Source organism: Heteronotia binoei, chromosome 9 (genome assembly GCF_032191835.1).
Source record: "Heteronotia binoei isolate CCM8104 ecotype False Entrance Well chromosome 9, APGP_CSIRO_Hbin_v1, whole genome shotgun sequence".
Lineage (NCBI taxonomy): Eukaryota > Metazoa > Chordata > Lepidosauria > Squamata > Gekkonidae > Heteronotia > Heteronotia binoei.
The window spans coordinates 37,410,026-37,430,668 of NC_083231.1; the positions used below are offsets into that span (position 1 = coordinate 37,410,026).

The 20,643-nt window shown below is 43.3% G+C and overlaps 1 protein-coding gene across 14 annotated transcripts in view; it reads right to left on the reverse strand.

The window, feature by feature from the left end:
- TENM3 (teneurin transmembrane protein 3) overlaps positions 1–20,643 on the reverse strand; it is a 721,265-nt gene that overhangs the window by 170,506 nt on the left and 530,116 nt on the right. For all 14 annotated transcript variants that reach the window (XM_060246485.1, XM_060246482.1, XM_060246496.1 and 11 more), the window contains one exon: positions 18,927–19,165. In XM_060246485.1, the coding sequence (XP_060102468.1) occupies positions 18,927–19,165 (239 nt within the window). The remainder of the gene's footprint in view (positions 1–18,926; positions 19,166–20,643) is intronic.

The following is a 20,643-nucleotide window of genomic DNA, read 5'->3' on the forward strand; positions in this document are numbered from 1 at the left end:
CATCCCTGTGCTATGTAGACCTAAACTGTGAATTACAGGGCACAATTCTGCCAATGGCATAGCACTAATGTTCTGATATGGGTTACAGCTTTTTACCAAGTCATATATGAGCAAAGGTAGTATGGTGATCCATATGTTTGTGATTAGTATTGCCTATTCTTCACATCAGTAGAGAATCCAAAATGTGACGAAAGAGAAAGGAAAAGGTATCTCAAATGAAAATACAGAATGACAGGAAAGACAATATAACAAAAGAAAGGACTGAGGTTCCTGCATTACAAAAGCTGAAATGAATGGAAACACTCATCAAGCAGACATTATGCATATACTTATGTTCTTCACTGATTTTGGCTCCCTAAATAAGTGAAATAGTCAGCCTATTATTTTCCAGGAAACAGAATTGCCACACACACACACACACACACATACAAAAGTGGTAACTTGCTCAAAATATAGTAATTTCATTATTTTGCTTCATTACTATATTATCAAGAAAACCATTATATATTAAAAACATTCCTTTAAATTGCTGAAACCTTCAAATGCAAGCAATGTCATCTGAAAAACATCACTGTGATAAATCTTTATTTGAAAATGAGCCTCTCTCACCGGTGGAGGTAGGTAATGCTTATTTAAGAATTAGACTCTGCAAATTGCCCAATATCTTGAAATGTTGCTTTTAACCTTCTGACAGCCACTTATCTTCTCTTTTTTTTTTGTCTATGGGCTGTTTTTATCACTGAATGTATTCTTCTCAGTGCTAGTGACAATAACAGCGTGTGGCACAAGCAACATTCAAATATTAATAGCGTGCAGTACTGAAATAGTAACTATAGTATTATGCTTTGCACTTTGTGTATGGTAGGCTCAGCATAATTTTCCACAATAGCCATCATCTCACAATATAATTGGCAGAAATGACCTATGACAGCAGAAAAACCTATTTCTGACCATTACTTAGGTCCAACAACTTATGCATGTTGCACATTTAGATATGTTATGGCTGTTTGCCTATTTGCAAACCTGCAAAGCTGAGCAGAATGCAGACACATTCAAAGTTATTAAATTTAAGCTCTATTAGCTCTATAAAATAGCTCTATAAACTAGATAATTAGGGTTGCTGGAATAGATAGTAGAGATGTTTCAAATCTTCTAGAACAGTTTGAGTGAAATTTCCTGTGACTTCCAATGCTAGATTGGATCCAAACCTCTGTTGCATAAGCAGAAAGGGATGTAGGGATGACAATCAGGGCTTTTTTGGTAGAAAAAGCCCAGCAGGAACTCATTTGCATATTAGGTCACACCCTGATGACACCATTGTTTCACATAGGCACTCATTTGCATATTGCACCATATCCCTTGATGCCAAGCCAGCTGTAATTGCGTTCCTGTGTATTCCCGCTCAAAAAAAGCCCCAATGACAATACTTACTTTGCTCATAGTCATCATTGTTAGGATTACTGAGATAATTGTATTGAAAGTATTTTTACTTTCTGAAAACACTATATAAAGCCTAAATAATGTCACAATATATCCTTGATGTACTTCCAGTTCAATTTTATGCCACTTTAACACACAAGTATATTAATGGGGTGACTAGGGTTGCCAAGTCCAACCCCAGAAATATCTGGGGACTTTGGGGGTGGAGCCAGGAGACACTGGGGTGGAGCTAGGGGGGAGGGGGGAAACGGCGCTGGGGAGCATGGCGAGCCGCCGCGCCGCTGCCACCTCTTCTCCGCTCGCCGTGGCTGCTCCTCCGAGATGGGCTCAGGCTGAGCCCATCTCGGAGGAGCAGCCACGGCGAGCGGAGAAGAGGCGGCAGCGGCGCGGCGGCCTCGCCTGCTCTGCCTCTGGGGTGGAAGTGGAGGGGGGGGGTGGAGGCGGGCCGGGGGCATGGCGAGCCGCAAGTCTGGGTCCTAGAAGGGCCCGGATTTGCGGCTCGCCATGCTCCTGGCCTGCCTCGCCCTCCCCTTCTCTGGTTTTGGCTGCGCTGCTCTTGGCTGCTCCTCTGAGATGGGCTCAGCCTGGGCCCATCTCGGAGGAGCAGCTGCGGTGGGCGGGGAGGGGGCGGCAGCGGCGTGGCGGCCTCGTCCGCTCCAGGATCGGGCGGCTCGCCATGCTCCCCGGCGCCGTTTCCCCCCTCTCCCCGCTTCCATTTTTTGGGGGAGCGGGGGAAGAGGGTGGAAATCCTGGGGTCCCCCGCCAGGGCAGGAGGGTTGGGAAGCCTAGGGGTGACACAAGTAATAACAACTAAGAATCTTTAATATTAAGAGATATTATTATGTTCTCAAATACAAATTAACCTTTAAGTATGACAGCTTATAAAGAAGTCAGAACTATAGAGAAAGGGATCAAAATATCAATATATGTTTTATCTAAAGCATTCGTACTGGTTATATATACCTTAGCAAACATAATAGGAACTTTTGACAAAAATACAATATTTTATCCTGTCAGTTCTTCAAATGAAACAAACAAACAAAAAAGCAAAGATCTATGCTTCTATGGTTTTTGATATTTCTACTTGTAGTGTCAAAGATACTGGAAACTTGTAGCATCAAATATATTGAAAACTAACCTTGAATGCTACATGATACCTCCCCCATGCCTCCAAACATAAAGGAGGGTTTACAATTAGGCAAATTAAGTGCTCTTTGTTCTGATCTGAACATAGTCAAATTAAAAATAATTTAAGACCAATCAAATACTGAGCCCAAACAAGTTTGTTTAAATTAAACTGGGCCCATTTCCACATCAATCCTGATAAGAAAGTCATTACAACTTTAAAAAAAGGAAACTAAATAGAAATACTAAGAAAATAAATATTAAAGAAAACCTAAAGAGTATGTAAGGAAGCACTGAATCTGGGTATTTTTGTCTATGTCCACAATGAGTGACGTATTCATATATACAGCAGCTTGAGAAGCTGAAGCTACTAAAATAATATGCTATTTTTCTATTGAAACTTTTTTTCTTATTTTCAATATAGAATCTGTATTATTTTGCCTTTAAAGTGGCAACCAATGCACAAATGCTATGTATCTATATAAGAAAACAGAAAATACTTTGGATTTTCTTGCATCCATCTCTTCTCATATAAAACCCTACATATAATTTAGGAAAATGTCTCCTAGAATATATTTTGTTTTAATTATTAACTCTTACTGGAAAACTGAAAGATTTCCCAACTGTCTCTTAATTCCATATCACAATTTCAAAGATGAGACCTGCTATAACCCACTTAATACAGTGACACACAAGCCAATTAAAATTTCAACTGAGAGAATGGTTTTCCTCATTTGTCCCAATGAAAAAGCCTGCATTTCAAAAAGGTTTTGATTGTAATTCAGAATATCTTAGCTCTACAAGGCAAAAGAAATAGTCTGCCACAAGAAAAAAATTAAAAAGTGTCTCAAGAGTTCACAATGAACTGCCAAAATCCACCAAGATCAAATGCAATTACAAAAATTACCAAGTTTAACACAGATATTATTTGATTCCCATTGTCTGATAATTATTAATCATGTTTTCTTCCCCTAGATTCTTTCTCTCTTGGAGAGTGCACCATACTAGATTTATCCAAATTAAGGGTTATTTTGGCACTAAGGTTGCCAGGTCTGGGTTGGGAAATTCCTGGTGATTTGAGGTGGACCCTGGAGAGGGAGGGGTTTGGGGATATCAGCAGGGCATAAGGCACTGAGCATCTTCTAAAGCAGTCATTATCTCCAGGGAAAGTGAGCTAAGTAATTTGGGTATCAGTTGTAATTTCAGAAGATCTTCTAACCCCACCTGGAGGATGGTGGCACCCGCAAAAAAACTGGTTTCCCACCTGTAACTGATGATCTTCGAGTGGTCATCTGTGCAGTCACACTGATGGGATAAGGCGCCAGCGCCGATCTCGATCGGTAAACTTAAAAGCTGCGCCGACGTCCCAGTGCGCATGCCCAGGAGCCCCACTGCGCATGCTCACTGAGACAGGAGCGGACATCCCGCCAGTTCCTTCTGACCGCTGCATCAGCCCACAGATGGACCGGCCGCGGAGGGGAAGGAGGGCGGGGAGTGTGACTGCACAGATGACCACTCGAAGATCATCAGTTACAGGTAGGAAACCTGTTTATCTTCTTCGTGGTCTCTGTGCATCACACTGATGGGAGACTAGCAAGCCAAGACCTTACCTGGAGGCTGGAGCAACGGTCCATCAACAGGAAACAGACTGCAGCACCGCACGGCCCATGGCAGACTCCCTGCGTCCTTGCAAGTCCAATGCGTAGTGGCGCACGAAGGTGTGCTCGGAGGACCAGGTAGCGGCTCTGTAGATGTCCTGCAACAGGACACCCCTCATAAATGCCGCCGACGTTGCCATGGCACGAGTAGAATGCACCCTAATGGACCCCGGCAAGGGTTTCTTGTTCAGCAGGTAACAACGTTTAATAGTCTCCGTTATCCATTTTGACAGCCTCCGGGCCGAAATCCTTCACCCAAGGGAGGGCTGGATGTAGGAAACAAAAAGTCTGGAGTCCCTCCTAAAGGACTTCATGCGATGCAAATAAAATGCCAGTGCCCGCTTCACGTCTAAGGCGTGCAACTTGCGCTCATTGTCATTAGTCGGATTAGGGAAAAACACCGGTAAGCAAATCTCCAGGTTGAGATGGAACGCCGAAACCACCTTGGGGAGGAAGGTGATGTCGGGCCTCAGAATCACTCCCTCATCGGTGAAGCACAAATAAGGGGGGTTGCACCGCAGAGCTGCTAACTCCCCCACTCGCCTTGCCGAGGTAATGGCTATTAGGAAAGCCGTCTTCCAGGCCAACAACTGGAGGGAACACGTAGCCATGGGCTCAACGGGCCTTCCCGAAAGAGCTCGAAGAACCAGAGATAGGTCCCAAGCTGGGGCCAGTTGTCTCATTGCTGGGTACAGTCTAGCTACTCCTTTGAGGAATCGCTTGGTATCCGGATGGGCAAAGATGGTATGACCCTCCAGCTGAGAATGATGCGCCGAACTGGCTGCGAGATACACTCCAACTGAGGACACCGAAAGACCCTTGTCCAAGAGGGACAGTAGGAAGTCAAAAATGACAGGCAGGCCCACCGTCACTGGGTCTCTGGCACGAGTGGATGAAAATTGGATGAACACTCCCCACTTATAAGAGTAAGCCTTTCGGGTGGAGGGTTTCCTGCTATTTAGCATCACAAACTGAGCCCGGTCAGACAGAGGTGCTACTGGAGGCGCCAGGCTGTCAGTTTCAGCTGTGGGATATCGTGATGCACCACCTGCCCCCCGTGCAACAGGAGAAGGTCTGGGGCCTGAGGAAAGTGGTGGAACACCCCGCCGGCTAGGCGAAGAAGCAACAGGAACCAATGTTGTCTGGGCCACCAAGGCGTTACGAGAATGCCCTCCGGCTGTTCCCTGAAGATCTTCTGGACCACCCTGGCAATCAGGGGAATGGGCAGGAAGAGGTAAATCCTGTGCCGATTCCAGGGTACGAGGAGCCCGTCCCCGAGGGACAGCGGGTCTGCTCCGCCCCGACAGCAGAAGAGCGGGCACTTCCTATTTGCGCGGGTGGCAAACACGTCGAGCTCGGGTGACCCCCAAAGGAGGAAAACAGGGCGCAGGAACTCCCAATTGAGTTCCCACTCGTGTATGGAACCCCCCCCCGACTGAGGAAGTCCGCATGGGTGTTCAGATCTCCCGGGAGGTGAGTGGCCACCAATGACACCCCCAATGCGATGCACATCTCCCATAAGGCTAGGGCCAGTCCACAGAGTCTGCGGGAAACCGTACCTCCCTGCCTGTTCACATACGCCATTGCCGTGGTGTTGTCCGTCAGGACTGCCACTGTTCTGTCTTTGAGGGACCTGTGGAAAGACTGGACGGCAAGGAATATTGCTAACAGCTCTAGAAAGTTGATATAGTGGTGTGCAAGGGACTGAGGCCATCTGTCTCCCACGCAGAAGCCCTCCATATGCGCCCCCCAACCCCGCGGAGAGGCATCCGTAGTTATCGTGAGAGATGGAGGTTCTCTGTGAAAAGGTGCGCCTTCCGTTAGGTGGTCTTTCCGTGCCCACCAAGTGAGGGACGTCAGGACCTCTGGTGGAAGGGTCAGGCGATGCTCGTCCGCATCTGAAGTGCGTCAGAAACCATAGCTGCAGCGGCCGCATGCGCAGCCTCGCGAAGACTAAGACTGAAGTGGTGGCGGCCATCAGGCCCAGCAGCCGCTGGAACTGACGAGCCGTGCCCGATGGGTCGCGCTGGAGAGACTGCACCGACTGAACTATGTCGTCCGCCCGATCGGACGGCAGGAACGCCCTGCAGGCCCGAGAGTCCAGGATGGCCCCTATGAATTGGACCCTCTGCGATGGCTGAAGCCGAGACTTCTTGTGGTTCATTTGCAGACCCAGGTGTTTTAACTGAGAGAGAGTAGTAGCGATGTGATGTAGTAGAGTCTCCCGAGAGGCTGCAACTAGGAGCCAGTCGTCTATGTACAGAAACAGGGTTATACCCTGTAACCGTAGGTAGGCTGCAATCACCACCATAGTCTTTGTAAAGACCCTGGGGGCCGTAGATAGGCCAAAGGGCAGGGCCCAATATTGAAAGTGGTTGGATCCAATCGTAAAATGCAAGAATTTTCTGTGGAGAGGGTGAATGGACACATGAAAGTAGGCGTCTTTCAGATCTAGCATGGCCATCCAGTCCCCACGGTTCAGAAGAGGGAGGATACTCGGCAGAGAGGTCATCCTGAACTTGTGGTAGTTGATAAACAAGTTCAGAGCCCGAAGGTCCATGATGGGCAGAAGACCTCCGTCCTGCTTCGGAACTATGAAATAACGGGAATAAAAACCGAGCCTGCTTTGACTCAGGGGAACACGCTCGATGGCAGCCTTTTGAAGAAGAGAGATGACTTCTCTTAATGCGTCCGTGGAGACGAAAGTGGGGGTGGGGGGATTCTGAAAGAATTCTATCACATAGCCCCTTTTTATTATGCCAAGGACCCACTTGTCGGTGGTGATAGCTGACCATGCTTTGAAATATGGGAAGAGGTGGGTGTGGTCCGAAATAGAAAAATGGCATAGGGGCAGGGCCAAAAGGCAGTCAAAGGCCCTGTTTGGGCTGTTTCGACCCTTTCTGTCTGGATGATTGCGTAGCCTGTGGAGAGTGCTTTGGCTTCAGCGTGTACGGCGGTTTGGAGAATGGTGACACAGACTTCGGGCGCCACGGTTGGTCCGGTGACTTAGGAAATGGTTTTCTGCTCCAAGGCCTCGGCCACGGGCGCTTGGACTGGGAACGCGATGTAGAGACCCCCAGATTCCTAGACGTTTTGATGCTTTTGTCCATTTCCTGCAACACCGAATCAGTGGTTGCACTGAACAGACCTGAGCCATCAAACGGCAAGTCCTCTATATAGGCCTGTGTATCATGTTGAAGAGCAGTGGACCGCAGCCATGAGTGGCGACGTAGGGCAATGGCTGTGGTTAGGGTCTTTGCGCAGGTATCGCCTGAGTGCTTGGAAGAATTTAACTGTTGTTTAGCCAGAAGCATGCCTTCCTTCTGGAGCTTCCGAAAGGCGTTCCTGCTCTGCTCCGGGAGGCTGGGAAGGAGTGTAGAGACCTGGTCCCATAGAGCGTATTGGTACCGGCCCATACAGGCCGCATAATTGGCGATCTTCACGCCCAAGGACCCTGCTGAGTATAACCTTCTGCCCATATTGTCCAACTTCTTCCCCTCCTTATCGGGGGGAGGGGGTAGAGTGTGTCTTTTTTGCTTTTGAAGACGATGAGACCACAACGGAGTTCGGTCGTGGATGACTGTACAAGAACTCCGCACCGGATTCCTGGATGCGGTACATGTGATCTAGGCGCCGGGACGATATCGGTGTTGACACCGGCTTGTCCCACGAGGTCTTAGCAGTGTGAAGCATGACGTTGATAAGAGGCAGAGCCACCGCAGTGGAAGTGTCCATCTGTACAATGTCAAAAACATTGTCGGTAATGACAGGCTGTGGTTGAGTGGTGGTGAGCAACAGCGACTGGGCCATCCATTTGATAAGGTCCCCATAGGATTTCAAGTCCTCCGAAGGGGAAATGGGCTGTTCCTCAGATGTCTTCTGCAAAGGGGAGGGTTCTCCAGGTGAAGATGCCTCCTGTTCTGCAGCAGACGACCTTTCCTCTGATCTAGGGGACGCAGCTGGTGATTCAGACTGGTCAGACACGTGTGGTTCCGGTGGCAATGCTTGACGCCTGGGTTTAGGCTTAGGTTTCTCCAATGGGGCTCTATGCCGGGTTGCTTGCCGACCGTCCTCGACCTCGGATGGTTTTAATGCCGAAGCTGATGGTAGATGTCGAGGTGGACGATACAACGTTCAAGACCGATAGGAGGCGTCAGAGGATTGATCCCAATCCAGCTGACTTGGAGGGAGCCATGGGAAGGATGGCTGCACGGGGTAGGCCCCATACAGATACTGCCATTGCCTCTGGTCCCAGGGAATCTGAGCAGGCGGGCGCAGAGGATTGGCATCACGACGTTGAGGCGATCGGCTCCTGGATGACCTGTCCATAGGCTCTCTCTCTCGGTCCAGAGAATGTGGGCTACGGGAACGAAAGGATCGAAGTCGAACCAGCGGGCTCCTCTCAGTACCGGATCGTTGCGCGGACTCGATCTCCCAGTCGGAATCAGAGGAGATGACAAGCTCCGTCGACATCGAGGTGATCGGACGAGCCGGTGAAGCGAACAGCTTCAACGGCTGGATGATCGGTGTCGTCGGGTCTTATCCAGTCTTTTCGCCTTCTTCTTCTCTCCCTGCAAGCCCTTATTCTCCTTAGACGGTTTAGCAGGCATGGAGGGTTCCGACAAGACAGCTGAGCCCATGCGCTTTGTATGGTGCTCGGCGTCGGAAAGAGGGCGCTCAGTATCGACCGCTGTCGATGTCGATGGCACAGCGGTGGCGATAGGTTGATCGGCCCGTTCTGCCGCAGGGCGCTCCGGGGACAGTGTCTGTTCCATGAGGGCTGCCGCAAGCCTCACCGCCTAGTTTCCTAGTCTGTCTCAAAAACTTAGCACAATGCGTGCAAGAATTAGGCCTATGTAGCTCTCCCAGGCACAGCAAACAGAGCGAGTGTCCATCGGGTGGAGCTATCTTGCTCCCGCACTTGGAGCACCTCCGAAAAAATCCCCACCGGCTTTCCATACGCAGCCGGGAAGGCGGCAAAGCGGGGGGGGGGGGAACGGAAAGTTCGCGTTTCAACCCACGCGCTCCCCAGCAATAAAGCAACTAATTCGCTAAACTAACTAACAACTTTAATAACTATCTACAACTAACTACAAATCTACAAATATAAGAAGAAAAAGTTCACCGACCGAAGCACGAAAGATCGACTGATCAGTGCGGCGGTCAGAAGAGAACTGGCGGGATGTCTGCTCCTGTCTCAGTGAGCATGCGCAGTGGGATTCCTGGGCATGCACACTGGGACGTCGGCACGGAAATCCGCAGCTTTTAAGTTTACCGATCGAGATCGGCGCTGGCGCCTTATCCCATCAGTGTGATGCACAGAGACCACGAAGAAGATACTGTGATTACCAGTAACCAGGATCAAAAAAGTAGAACTTGAAACTTATTTAAGAAAGATACTGGCTGTGAGGAATCTTGTGTTCTTGCTAAAACTAGGCATTCCCCTTTATTCAACTTAATTCAACCACAACTCACTATTTCATTTTATTCTGTCTAATATGATAAGGATGGACTGAACAAAGCAGCTAATGAGAGTGCCTTCCAAAGACAGGCATGCAGGGAAAAGATTAAATTGCCCTCCCCACTTGGCCCCTATTGCAGCTTCCAACGTTTTTTTACAAAGCTGGAGGAAGTTATGCAGAACATTTCTGTAGTTGCCCCTGATTTTGTTGTGGGAAGTTTGTTTTTTCTTTTAAACCTTTCCAATGACCAGCTGAGACTACTGATAGGGTCTTGTGCTTTTCTTTTAAGCCTTGAATAGCTAGCCAAAATTTAATTAGGTAACCTCAGGCTGAAATTGAAATTAAACATATGCAAAAACAAAAGAAGGTTGTAAAGCTGAATGGTGTGCTGGTTAGACTAGACAGGAAGTGACCCACATTTAATAAAATGCAAGAATAGTGATAGATTAGTGAGGAATTTATTCAACTAATTCAGCAAGTGAAAGCAACTGTGGAATAATAGTTAGAGTGCTGAATAATCAGCACTCCAACATGTAGACCATCGGATCACCCTGGGCCAGTCCTCTAAGTGTAATCTACTTCACAGAATTGTTGTGAAGATAACACTGAATAGGGGAGAACTGTGTACAATGCCCTGGGCTCCTTGGAGGTAAGGCAGTTTATAAATGTAATAACTGAATAAATAAATTCAGCTGTTGGCTTAAAACTAAGGGACCAATGTTGTTGGGTATTTTTATTTGATAGGTTTTACCAGTCTTCCGATTCCACAGGTAAACATAAGAACAAGACCCAGTTATTTAGAAGAGGGGAAATTAAGCAGCAGACCACATCCTTTGCATGAGAAAAAAAAATCCCCAGGTTCAGTTCCAGACATTTCCATTTTAAAGTATCCTGGTAGCACAAAAAGCTTTCTCTTCCTGAGACCTGGGGAGCAACTGTCAGACTTGGTATAAGGCAGGATTGTATCTTGTATCTCTACACACGGCAATGTCAATTCCGCAACATGACAGAGGAGGTAAGAGAGGGATTATGTGATGTTTGGGGTCGGTATTCCTCAGTCAAAACTCCAGACATGAGGAGTCAGATAGTTGAGATAGAGAGATTCTTTGTAAAATACTTTATTTATTGAAAATCAGTACTTGGTAATATTTTGGCTATGCTTAAGAACACATTACAATGGCTTTCTTTAATTGCCTCTTCTCATTCTGTCAAAGGAAAAAGTAAAAACATTTTAAGGAGAGCACGTCTTATTTTCTCCCTTTGTCTCATATATAACTTATCTGCTTCTGGTAATTAGTTTAAACAACTTATCCATATTATTTCTTTTCACCTCTTTCTCTCCACATTCTGGGAATTAGATTTTTTGGCTGTCCTTGTGCTATTTCTTAGTTGCAAATTCAGTTTCCTATGTCTTCTCTTCCTTCCCACTTTGTTGTTCTTCTGTCTCCGTGTGACCCCCTGACTTTTTCTCTCTCGCTCTTACATTGGCTTCCTTTGTTTCCCTGTTTCCTCTCTCTAAATCATTGTACCACCAAAGGCTTTGCTGTCACAGTGCTGGAAAAATTACAAGACAGACCAGACTACTGTCACATCTCCTATGCCAGCTAGCCTACAGAGATGAGACTGCACTTTGGCAAACTGCATTTCTCGTTGCACTCCTCTAGTACAGCAAAAGCAACATGTTTTCTTTGCTCAGTATTAAAATAAATGATTTGTTGTGCTTGTTTTGTTCTTGGACAAAGCTGACTAAAAGTAGTGGCTGTATCAGCTGTACAATAATAGCCTACAAATGGGCAGCTGGGGAAATACAGGGAACAAATGTGGATGAGAGAGCAACAGCCTGATGAAGAGTTCTGGAGAACCTGAAACTCAGCAAGCTTTAGTGTTATTTTAGTTGATGCTAATAAAAGACATTACGTGGTTTTTGTTCCTTGTTTTGAATCTTACTAGGGACCAATGAGGCTGCGTACACCTTTTCTGCTTTTACACACGGATAAAGTCTGAAGTGAGATCCTGGTATTGTAGCATATAGTTCAATGAAAATATTGACTCAGTTTGTGCCATTGGTGCAAAAGGCAAACACCATGCTTGCGTTCAGGCAATGTGGTAATGCCCCTGTTTAGATCTTCGCTGCAGCCTCATTTGCAATACTGTATATAGTTCTGGTCTCTATATCTCAAAAAAGATACTTCAGAGCTAGAAAAAATGCAGAAGACTGCAACCAAGATGATTAAAGGGATAAGAGCACCTTTCCTATGAGGCAACACTACAAAGTTTGGGATTTTTCAGATTGGAAAAGAATGGCTGCAATCACGCACACTAAATAATGCACTTTCAATGCACTTTCCAGCTAGATTTTACTGTGTGAACTGGAAAAATCCAGTTGGAAAGTGCATTATTTAGTTTGTGTGATTGCAGCTGATGATGGCAGCAGGAATGTGACAAAGCTTTATAAACTTATGCACAAGGTAGACAAAACAGATTGAGAGAACACATGAAACTGCCTAATACTGAATTAGACCATTAGTACATCAAAGCCAGTACTGTCTACTCAGACTGGCAGTGGCTCTCCAGGGTCTTAGGCCAAGGTTTTTTCACTTCACCTCCTGCCTAGTCCTTTCTAACTGGAGATGCTGGGAATTGAACCAGGGACATTCTGTATGCGGATGCTCTACTACTGTGCCATGAACTCTCCCCAAGAACATTTTGTTCCTCTTTCATAATACTACAATTTGTAAACATCCAGTGAAACCGATAGGCAATACATTCATGATGGTTATTATTTACCATATGATAGCATTACACACAGGAAAAATATAATAATATAAAATACATAACCAAGTTGATACAATGGGTATGCAGACCGATTGGTTAATACCTCTAAATACCATACATTTTCAATTCATTCAATCACAGCTGGGGAGAGTTCAAAAACCTCCATCACATTTCCCTGGATAGCACAATGTTCACATTCCTGTAATAGATAAAAGAAGTACTTTTCTCCCTTTCTCACAATACAAGAACTCGTGGGCATTCGATGAAATTGCTGAGCAGACAGGTTAAAACGGATAAAAGGAAGTACTTCACCCAAAGGGTGATTGACATGTGGAATTCAGTGCCACAGGAGGTGGTGGCGGCCACAAGCATAGCCACCTTCAAGAGGGGGTTAGATAAAAATATGGAGCAGAGGTTCATCAGTGGCTATTAGCCACAGTGTGTATGTATGTATGTATGTATGTATGTGTGTGTGTATATATATATATATATATATATATATATATATATATATATATATATATAATTTTTTTGGGCCACTGTGTGACACAGAGTGTTGGACTGGATGGGCCATTGGCCTGATCTAACATGGCTTCTCTTATGTTCTTAGATGAGAAACAGTTTGGCGGCCTGCACCACAATCAAATTTGAATCCTGGTATTTTGCCCCTTTTAAAAAACATGTCTACACAATTGCCAAAGCCTATTTGCTGTTTTCAATACTTTATATATGGCAAGCCAAATCCTGTGGGCCTCTCATTGATTTTTATCAGGTTATAGATATTGGGTGGAACTTATTGCATTCATGTTCACAACCATTCATTCCCTGGTTTGAAATTTTGTTTGTGACTGAAGGTTTTGTGCATATTTTATTGCTGGGTGTTGGGATCTTAGTGTGGTAAGTCCTGCATCAGCCATGTCTTTGTGGATGGGCAATTTTCTATTTTCAGTAATCTTTCTATATCAATGAAGAAGAGCACTTTGTCTTCAGAGATGCAGGGCAGCGATATGGCACAATGTGGGTAGCCAATATGTCAGAGTGTGTTTAATCCATCTACTGTTGTTTCTCATTGTTGAATTGAGCTGGACATCAACTTTGTGGCCAAGGGGGCTGCTGCCACACTGAAGCACCATATTCTGCAGTACTATACACCAACCCCAAAGATGAACATCTAAGTGTTTTAGCAGACACACAATAAGTTGTATCACATTTTTGGACAATGTTATTTCTTGTATGTATTTTAGCTGCTACATTGGTAAGATAGTGTTTATGGTTCAAAGTCCTATCAAGGGTAATGCCAAGGTACTTAGGTGTATGGTTGTGTGAAAGTCAGGTGCCATCAAGGTAGACATTCAGTTCATGGTTGGCAAGATACATTACTGAGATGGAAACAGAAGCATTCTGTTTTTCCTGGACTTGGCATAAGCTGCTATTTATGGTAGAAGTCAGCCAAAATTCTGAGGTCCCTAATCAGTATTTCCTCAGTCCTTTCAATTGATTTCAATTGATTTTTGCCTTACTGCAATTGCCATGTCATCAGCATAAGCAAACTTCCTGGATATCATCTCAGGAACATCAGAGGTGTATAGATTGAAAAGAACTGGAGAGAGGACTGAGCCCTGGGAGTAGACTGTTATTCAGTTTAGCCATCGGAAGTGAAACAACTACATATGATGTTAGCACCAGATTGTTTTAATTATTGAATTTTAAACTTATGTTTTAATGCTATGAAATTTTAATTGATTGTTGTGATTTTATTGTTGTGAGCCGCCCTGAGCCTGCTTCGGCGGGGAGGGTGGAATATAAATGAAATAAAGTAAAGTAAAGTTTCTGATCAACAGTGGCACATTCACTAAAAGGTGGCTTGCAAAGTTTTTCTCTGACATCATGAGAATAGGGGAATTCAAGAAAGCAAAGATAGTTGTTATTCCGAAACCTGGAAAACTAAAACATATGGCAGAAAGTTACAGACCTATTTCCCTTTTGAGCTCCTGTAATTAACTCATTGAGAGGCTAATCCTAACAGAATCAGCGACAGAATTAATGAAAATGTCCCTATAAAGCAAGCAGGTCCCCATCATAGTTGTGAAGACTAGGTTCTCAGTTTAACAACTTTCATTGGGGTAGGGTATCAGAAGTGTTTTCAGACATCAGCAGTTTTCACCTATCTGACTGCCGCTTATGACATAGTCTGGAGAGATGGTCTGCTATACAAATTTTTACAAGTTTTCCCCTCCAGAACATTATTTTGACTCCTAAGTAACATGCTGAGTGATAGAACTTTCAAAGTAATTATGAGTCAGTCAATCAGAAGAAACTGAATAATGGTTTACCCCAGGGCTTGGTCCTTGCTCTAGTTCTTTTTCAGGATGATACTTCTTCACTCAAAGAGGGATTAAAATGCAGAATGCACTGCATGTGGATGTAGTGATGACAGCAAGCATAGATGGCTTTAAAAGGGGAATAGAAAGATTCATGGACAATTGATCCATCTGTGATTACTAGCCATGTCAGTACTAGAAATGTCTACTCTGAACTCCAATGCTAGGAAGCAGTATTTGGGGGAAGGCCCTGGGCTTTAAGCCCTGTTTATTAATCCTCCAGGGCAACTGGTTGGCCACTGTGCGAAACAGAATGCTGAACTAGATGGATCACTTTGGCCCATTTATAGTATAAAATTCCAATATCTCTGCCAAATATTTATTTACTTCATTTATATCCCACCTTCCTCTACAGGGGAGATTCAAGGCAGCTTTTATTGTTCTCCTCTCCTCAATGTATCCCCACAACAACACTGTGAGATAGGTTAGGCTGAACGTGTGTCACTGGCCCAAGGTCATCTGGCAAGCTTCCATGGCAGAGTGGGGTTGAACTCTGATCTCCCAGATCCCTGTCTGCCATTCCAACCACTACATTACACTGTCTCTGTTCACTACAGGCATATTTTTTTCCAGTACAGTTTGAAAATGATTCATTTGGGGTGATGATGTTGTGCAATGCTGGCAAATGAACAAACTGAGCCCTGGGTAGTGACTTGCCACACGTAAGCTGTTACAACCGATGTTTCTATCCATAATTTTTCATCTTACTGCCTTTGTTTAAAGTGTGCTATGAAAGGAGTAAATAAAGTGGAAGACGGTTTCAATTCTATATTAAGTAACTCACACTAAATTATACTTGGATGGCCTATTAAATGAGAATTGTAATATTACATCTGAAGAGATGGGAGATGCGAGTGAATTTAATCCGTTAACTGTTTTATGGACCCCAAATCCTTCAAAGCCTGTTCCCAAGTGCTCAACTTTACATTTAGGTTGCTGAGCTAGGTGAAATATCCATAATATCACCAGTACATAAAGAGCTCCCTGTTGAATAAATACAGAAGGAAACTCCTGTGTATTATATATTTCAGCAGGTATTTATGAGGCAATGCAGCATAACCATACCTGAGCAGAATCAAATCATCATTTAGTGATGAAGTCTACCAGTCTGAAGAAATTTTATTCCTTAATTGCTGGATGCATAAGCAGGCCTGGCATCTCAATACCGCTTGCAACATGAATATTCCAGATCATCTTCTCCGTCTGGCAGTGTTGCAACACATTAACACTATTTTCCCTTGTTTCCTACTTGGCATTTTATTTCCTGATACCTCAAGTCTTTATTCTTCATCACTTTTCTCTGATTTAGCAAGAGCCGGTTCTGAAGCATAGCTTTGCATGTGCAGTCTCTGAATGATTTCCTCATGATTACAGGAAGGCATGTGTGTGTTTTTCCTTAACAATTCTGATTATTTTAAAATGTCTAATCCATTTCTCATTCAGAGGCTTCCTAATCTAAATAAAACTCACACAGGCCATAAATGTAAACAGTCTGATAAAATAAGTCACTAAAATACAATTAACAATCAGCACATTCAATATTCAGCCACTTTCAGTACATCCCCTTCCACCAAAAAAACCTCTCTTTTACTTGCAAACCGCTTAGCTTGTACAGAATGTCTTTTAGTGACCAATGTAAAACCACTATTAAACTCCTGTCCTTGCATTCCCCGGATCTGAGTTGAGGACTAAAGGGAATCATTCTCCAGATGCTCTCACTTCAGAAGCAGCAGCATTTAACTGCAAAAGGCCAAAAGACTGCTGAGGGGACATATCCAACAATACCCACCACCTTGTCAGCACTGTTATTTCCATCAAATACTGGAAGTGATGTCATATTGCTGGTGTGATATCAGTGGGATGCCAACAAGCTCTTAATATGCCATCTTAAGCCCCACTATGTTTAATTGCAGAAAAATAAAGTATTTGGGTGGATATATAAAATCTAAACCAAGAATAATCCTTTCTCTGAGTGCTGAAGTTGTAAATTTTCTGCACATGTTCAGGCTGCTTTTTCCTCAGTACACAGTAACGACACATATCTATCTGCCTGGTCTAAGGACAATTTTGGAACTTCAGTGATTTGCAGACTGATGTAACTTAAGAACCTCTAAGATTTGAAATTAAAATAATTGATTAATTACTGTCTCCACTAACCCACAGCTTCCCCAATACAGTTTTTTTAAAAACAGAACTCTCCCTTGTAGCCAGAAATGTTATAATGTGTGTCAGGGCTTTTTCTGAGCAGGAGCACACAGGAATGCAGTTCCGGTTGGCTTGGCGTTGGGTGTGTGTGGCCTAATATGCAAATGAGTTCCTGCTCGGCTTTTTCTGTAAAAAAGCCCTGGTGGGGGCATGAGTACACTGAGGATTGCCTCATCATTCTGTGGGCATTCAGGAAGGTCATGGAATGAAACCAGGTGATGGCACATTAAATAGCAACATTTATTTGTGTTATTTGTGCAGCACTGTATCTTTGAACATTTATAGTCATAAATGTGGCTTTGAAGAGACAGGCTATTTACCATACTAAAATTAACATAGAAATTTAAAATGTAGTTCTTAACTTGGTTACCCTCTTGGAAGCACCATAACGTTTCCAGAGGTTGCTTTTAGTTGCAGAACACGTAAAAAGCTGCATTAGTGCTGTGTTACTGCTTATTTAACTATTTATGCTTTTTCTATATATATAAAAGAAATATATATATTACTTTACCCTGAGGCTTGGTAGGGTCATAGGTAGGGGGATTAGGCTGGGATAGAAATGTAAACAAACATATCAACTGTACGTCTGCTGATATAGACTATGACTGAAGATGCTGGATCTTGCTATGTTTTTGACTCTAATAGCACATGAAAGCTTACGTTCTAAATAAAAATGGGTTGGTCTTAAAGGTGCAACTTGACTCCTGCTTTGTTAAACTCATATGTTTATAGTATTTTTCAAAAGCCTACATTGCACACACCAGAGAGAATAAATGAAATGTTGTGAGGAATGGAAGAACACCATAACAGAAAAAATCATGGACAAAATTCCCATAAAATTCTTTTGGCTCTCATGGGTCACAATGAGCCTGGCAATCTTGCAGAGGCAACCGTACTTCATCAGAAGGGGGCGGGGGATGGAAATTCCTTCTGTTACTCAGCAGTCTAAGTTTTTGCATTATTCACACTGGCTTTAGCTTCAACAGGGAGCCACTTCAAAGACTTCATGCAGTTTAATGCTGCAGCTTCGACTGAAATTTAACAAGCACATTTCAACAAAGGCTGTGAACATTTAAGAACCCAAAAGGGTCTGGGTTTTGTATTAATTTTAAAAGCTAAGTATAATTTTTCATTTGGATCTGAGACATTTCAGTGTGGCCACTCAAATTCATCTTGACACTTTGGCATTTATAGATATGTAGTAATGGCAGTCTATACTTTTAAAGTACCCATCAGATCGTAGCTTTTTGAAAATAAATGGTTCCACCACAACTTTAGAATTATTTAATTCTTCTGAGCAAAAAGGTACCATTATTCAAGAAATAAAAACAGACACAAAAGTCAAATGTTGAATCAAAATTCCTGTACTATTATTAGAAGGAAATTGTTCTGCATTGTTCATTATTTTTAAAAAAGGTGGTGGGGGGAAACCCACACTGTGGAAAGCTAAAGACTTATTCTCTGAAATACGCAGAAAAAAACAAATTCCTTTATGTGACTGCCCAGTCCTTCTTGTATGCACTAAACCCTTTAAATATAGAAATGACAGCTACCTTATCCCTTATAAAAAGGGAAAAGTACAATATTTATTTTATTCTATTTGTATCTTGCACTCCCTGCAAGCAGGCTCTAAAATATGGTTCCATTTTTAAAAATAGCATTTTGCTTGCCATTTTTGCCTGCAAATGCTTACAAAATACTGACTTCTAAAATTCCATCTGAAGAAGTTTTAATTAAATTGCTTTCATGGCCTCTATTGTTTTCAGGACTTGCTGATAAAAAGACAGCTGCATTTTATGCAGTCATATGCTGCCCATATATAACCAGTAAAACAGACATATAGATTTATAGGGACAATAATCATAAAAATACAAGCTTACCTATAAAGTACGATAGTAGTATTGCCAGTAGCACGGAGACCCCTACAGCACAGAGCGCTGTACATTTCCAGCTACAGTACTTTGAAGACTTCTTAAATTTAAAAGCACTTCTTGATAAGGTATTCCTAGGTAGTGGCCGTGTAGGAGGGGAATAAACAGAGCCGGATGCCATTGTGTAACCCGGTGTTGCAGTACTGAACAGTGGTGTTGTCCCTGTTCCTGTTTTGAATAGGAAATGCCTGCAGAAAACAGAAGGTTACATTTTTAAAAAATCACAAATTGATGTGAAGGCTAGTTCAGAGCACAACCTTCATATTCTTCTATGAGACATCTTAAAATTTATTCAGGTGATGAAAATTATGAAACAAGTTGCTCTGGTGCAGAGATTGGTGTATGCAGAAGATGTTCATCTACTGGAATGGGCTGTGGGGGTTAACAGGAATCAGAGATCCAGTCCTAAACAGGTGAATGGTAATGTAGAATTCATTGGATGCAATATATGTTTATTTATAAATGCAAGTTATAGACCACCCTCCCCTGCGTGGTAGGTGCAGGGTAGTGAACAAAAATTCCAGTAAACAACAGCAATACAAAATCAATTTCAGATGATTCTGAAATATTCCAGAATCATAACCTTGCCCTCTTGGAGGAAGGAGAGAAAGGGAAGGTGCCAGGCTAGATGGGAGCTGTCCTCAACCATAAAAGCCTGGTGGAACATCTCTGCCAAAAGGGGAATGCACCTATGGAAAACTGTTTTCACATTCCTATCATTCTTATCAAATCAGGGCATGACTGCAACGTAATGATGAGCAAGACTCTCAGTAAAGCAAAGCCAGAAAAATATTAATGTAAGAAGTTTTGTTAGGTCCAACATTGTTGATATGGCCAGTAAAAACTCTGCTTCAACTATAGTAACAGAACAGAAGCACCCCCCATCAAGCTTTGCCCTTTATTAAAACATCTGTGCTATATTATAGCTCTCGCTGTCTTGCAGGCCATGGCTTTTCTTCCATTATTTGCTGCCTGATTCTCCTACCTCACTAGCAACATGCTTGGTAAATGGTATCATGAGACAACCATTCAACAGATGCTCCTTACAAAAGCTCTGACATTCACACACACACACAAAATCTCTGTATCCAACTGCTGGTGTGTATAAATTTTTTGGCTATTAAAGTTCATCATGTAAGTTCTGGGAAATGATGAACCAGTTTTCTAGCAGACATGCTTCTGAATATCCCTTACTAACACTGAGATTCCTAGCTTATTATTACGTTTTAGGTAAGAGTCTACTTAGTTCTGTTTTGATAAGAGCAGGAAATGCCAGATCTCCAGTTCTGATTCCATTTCAACACTAAATCACTGTTTCTAGTGGGGGGGGGGGACACCCTTTATTTTGAATTCCTAGAAACAGTTTTGCTTTAATTAGGAGAAATATGTTTACCAGTAAGTTTCAAGAAATTCACAGGGACCACCACACACAAAAAAGAGTATAATGCAAAATCTTGCTCAAGACAGAAAGTGTGTATGTATATAAGATAATGTGAAAGAAAATAAATATACTAAGCACACAGATGCACACCGTGAACAACTTCTCAACTTTAGCCAACCTAGGAAAAAAGGTGTCATGCTTATGAGCTCATCTCATTTCCTAAATAGAATGTCACACAATTCATGAGGGAAGACTCATAGATAATTGTTTTATTTTGAAACATTT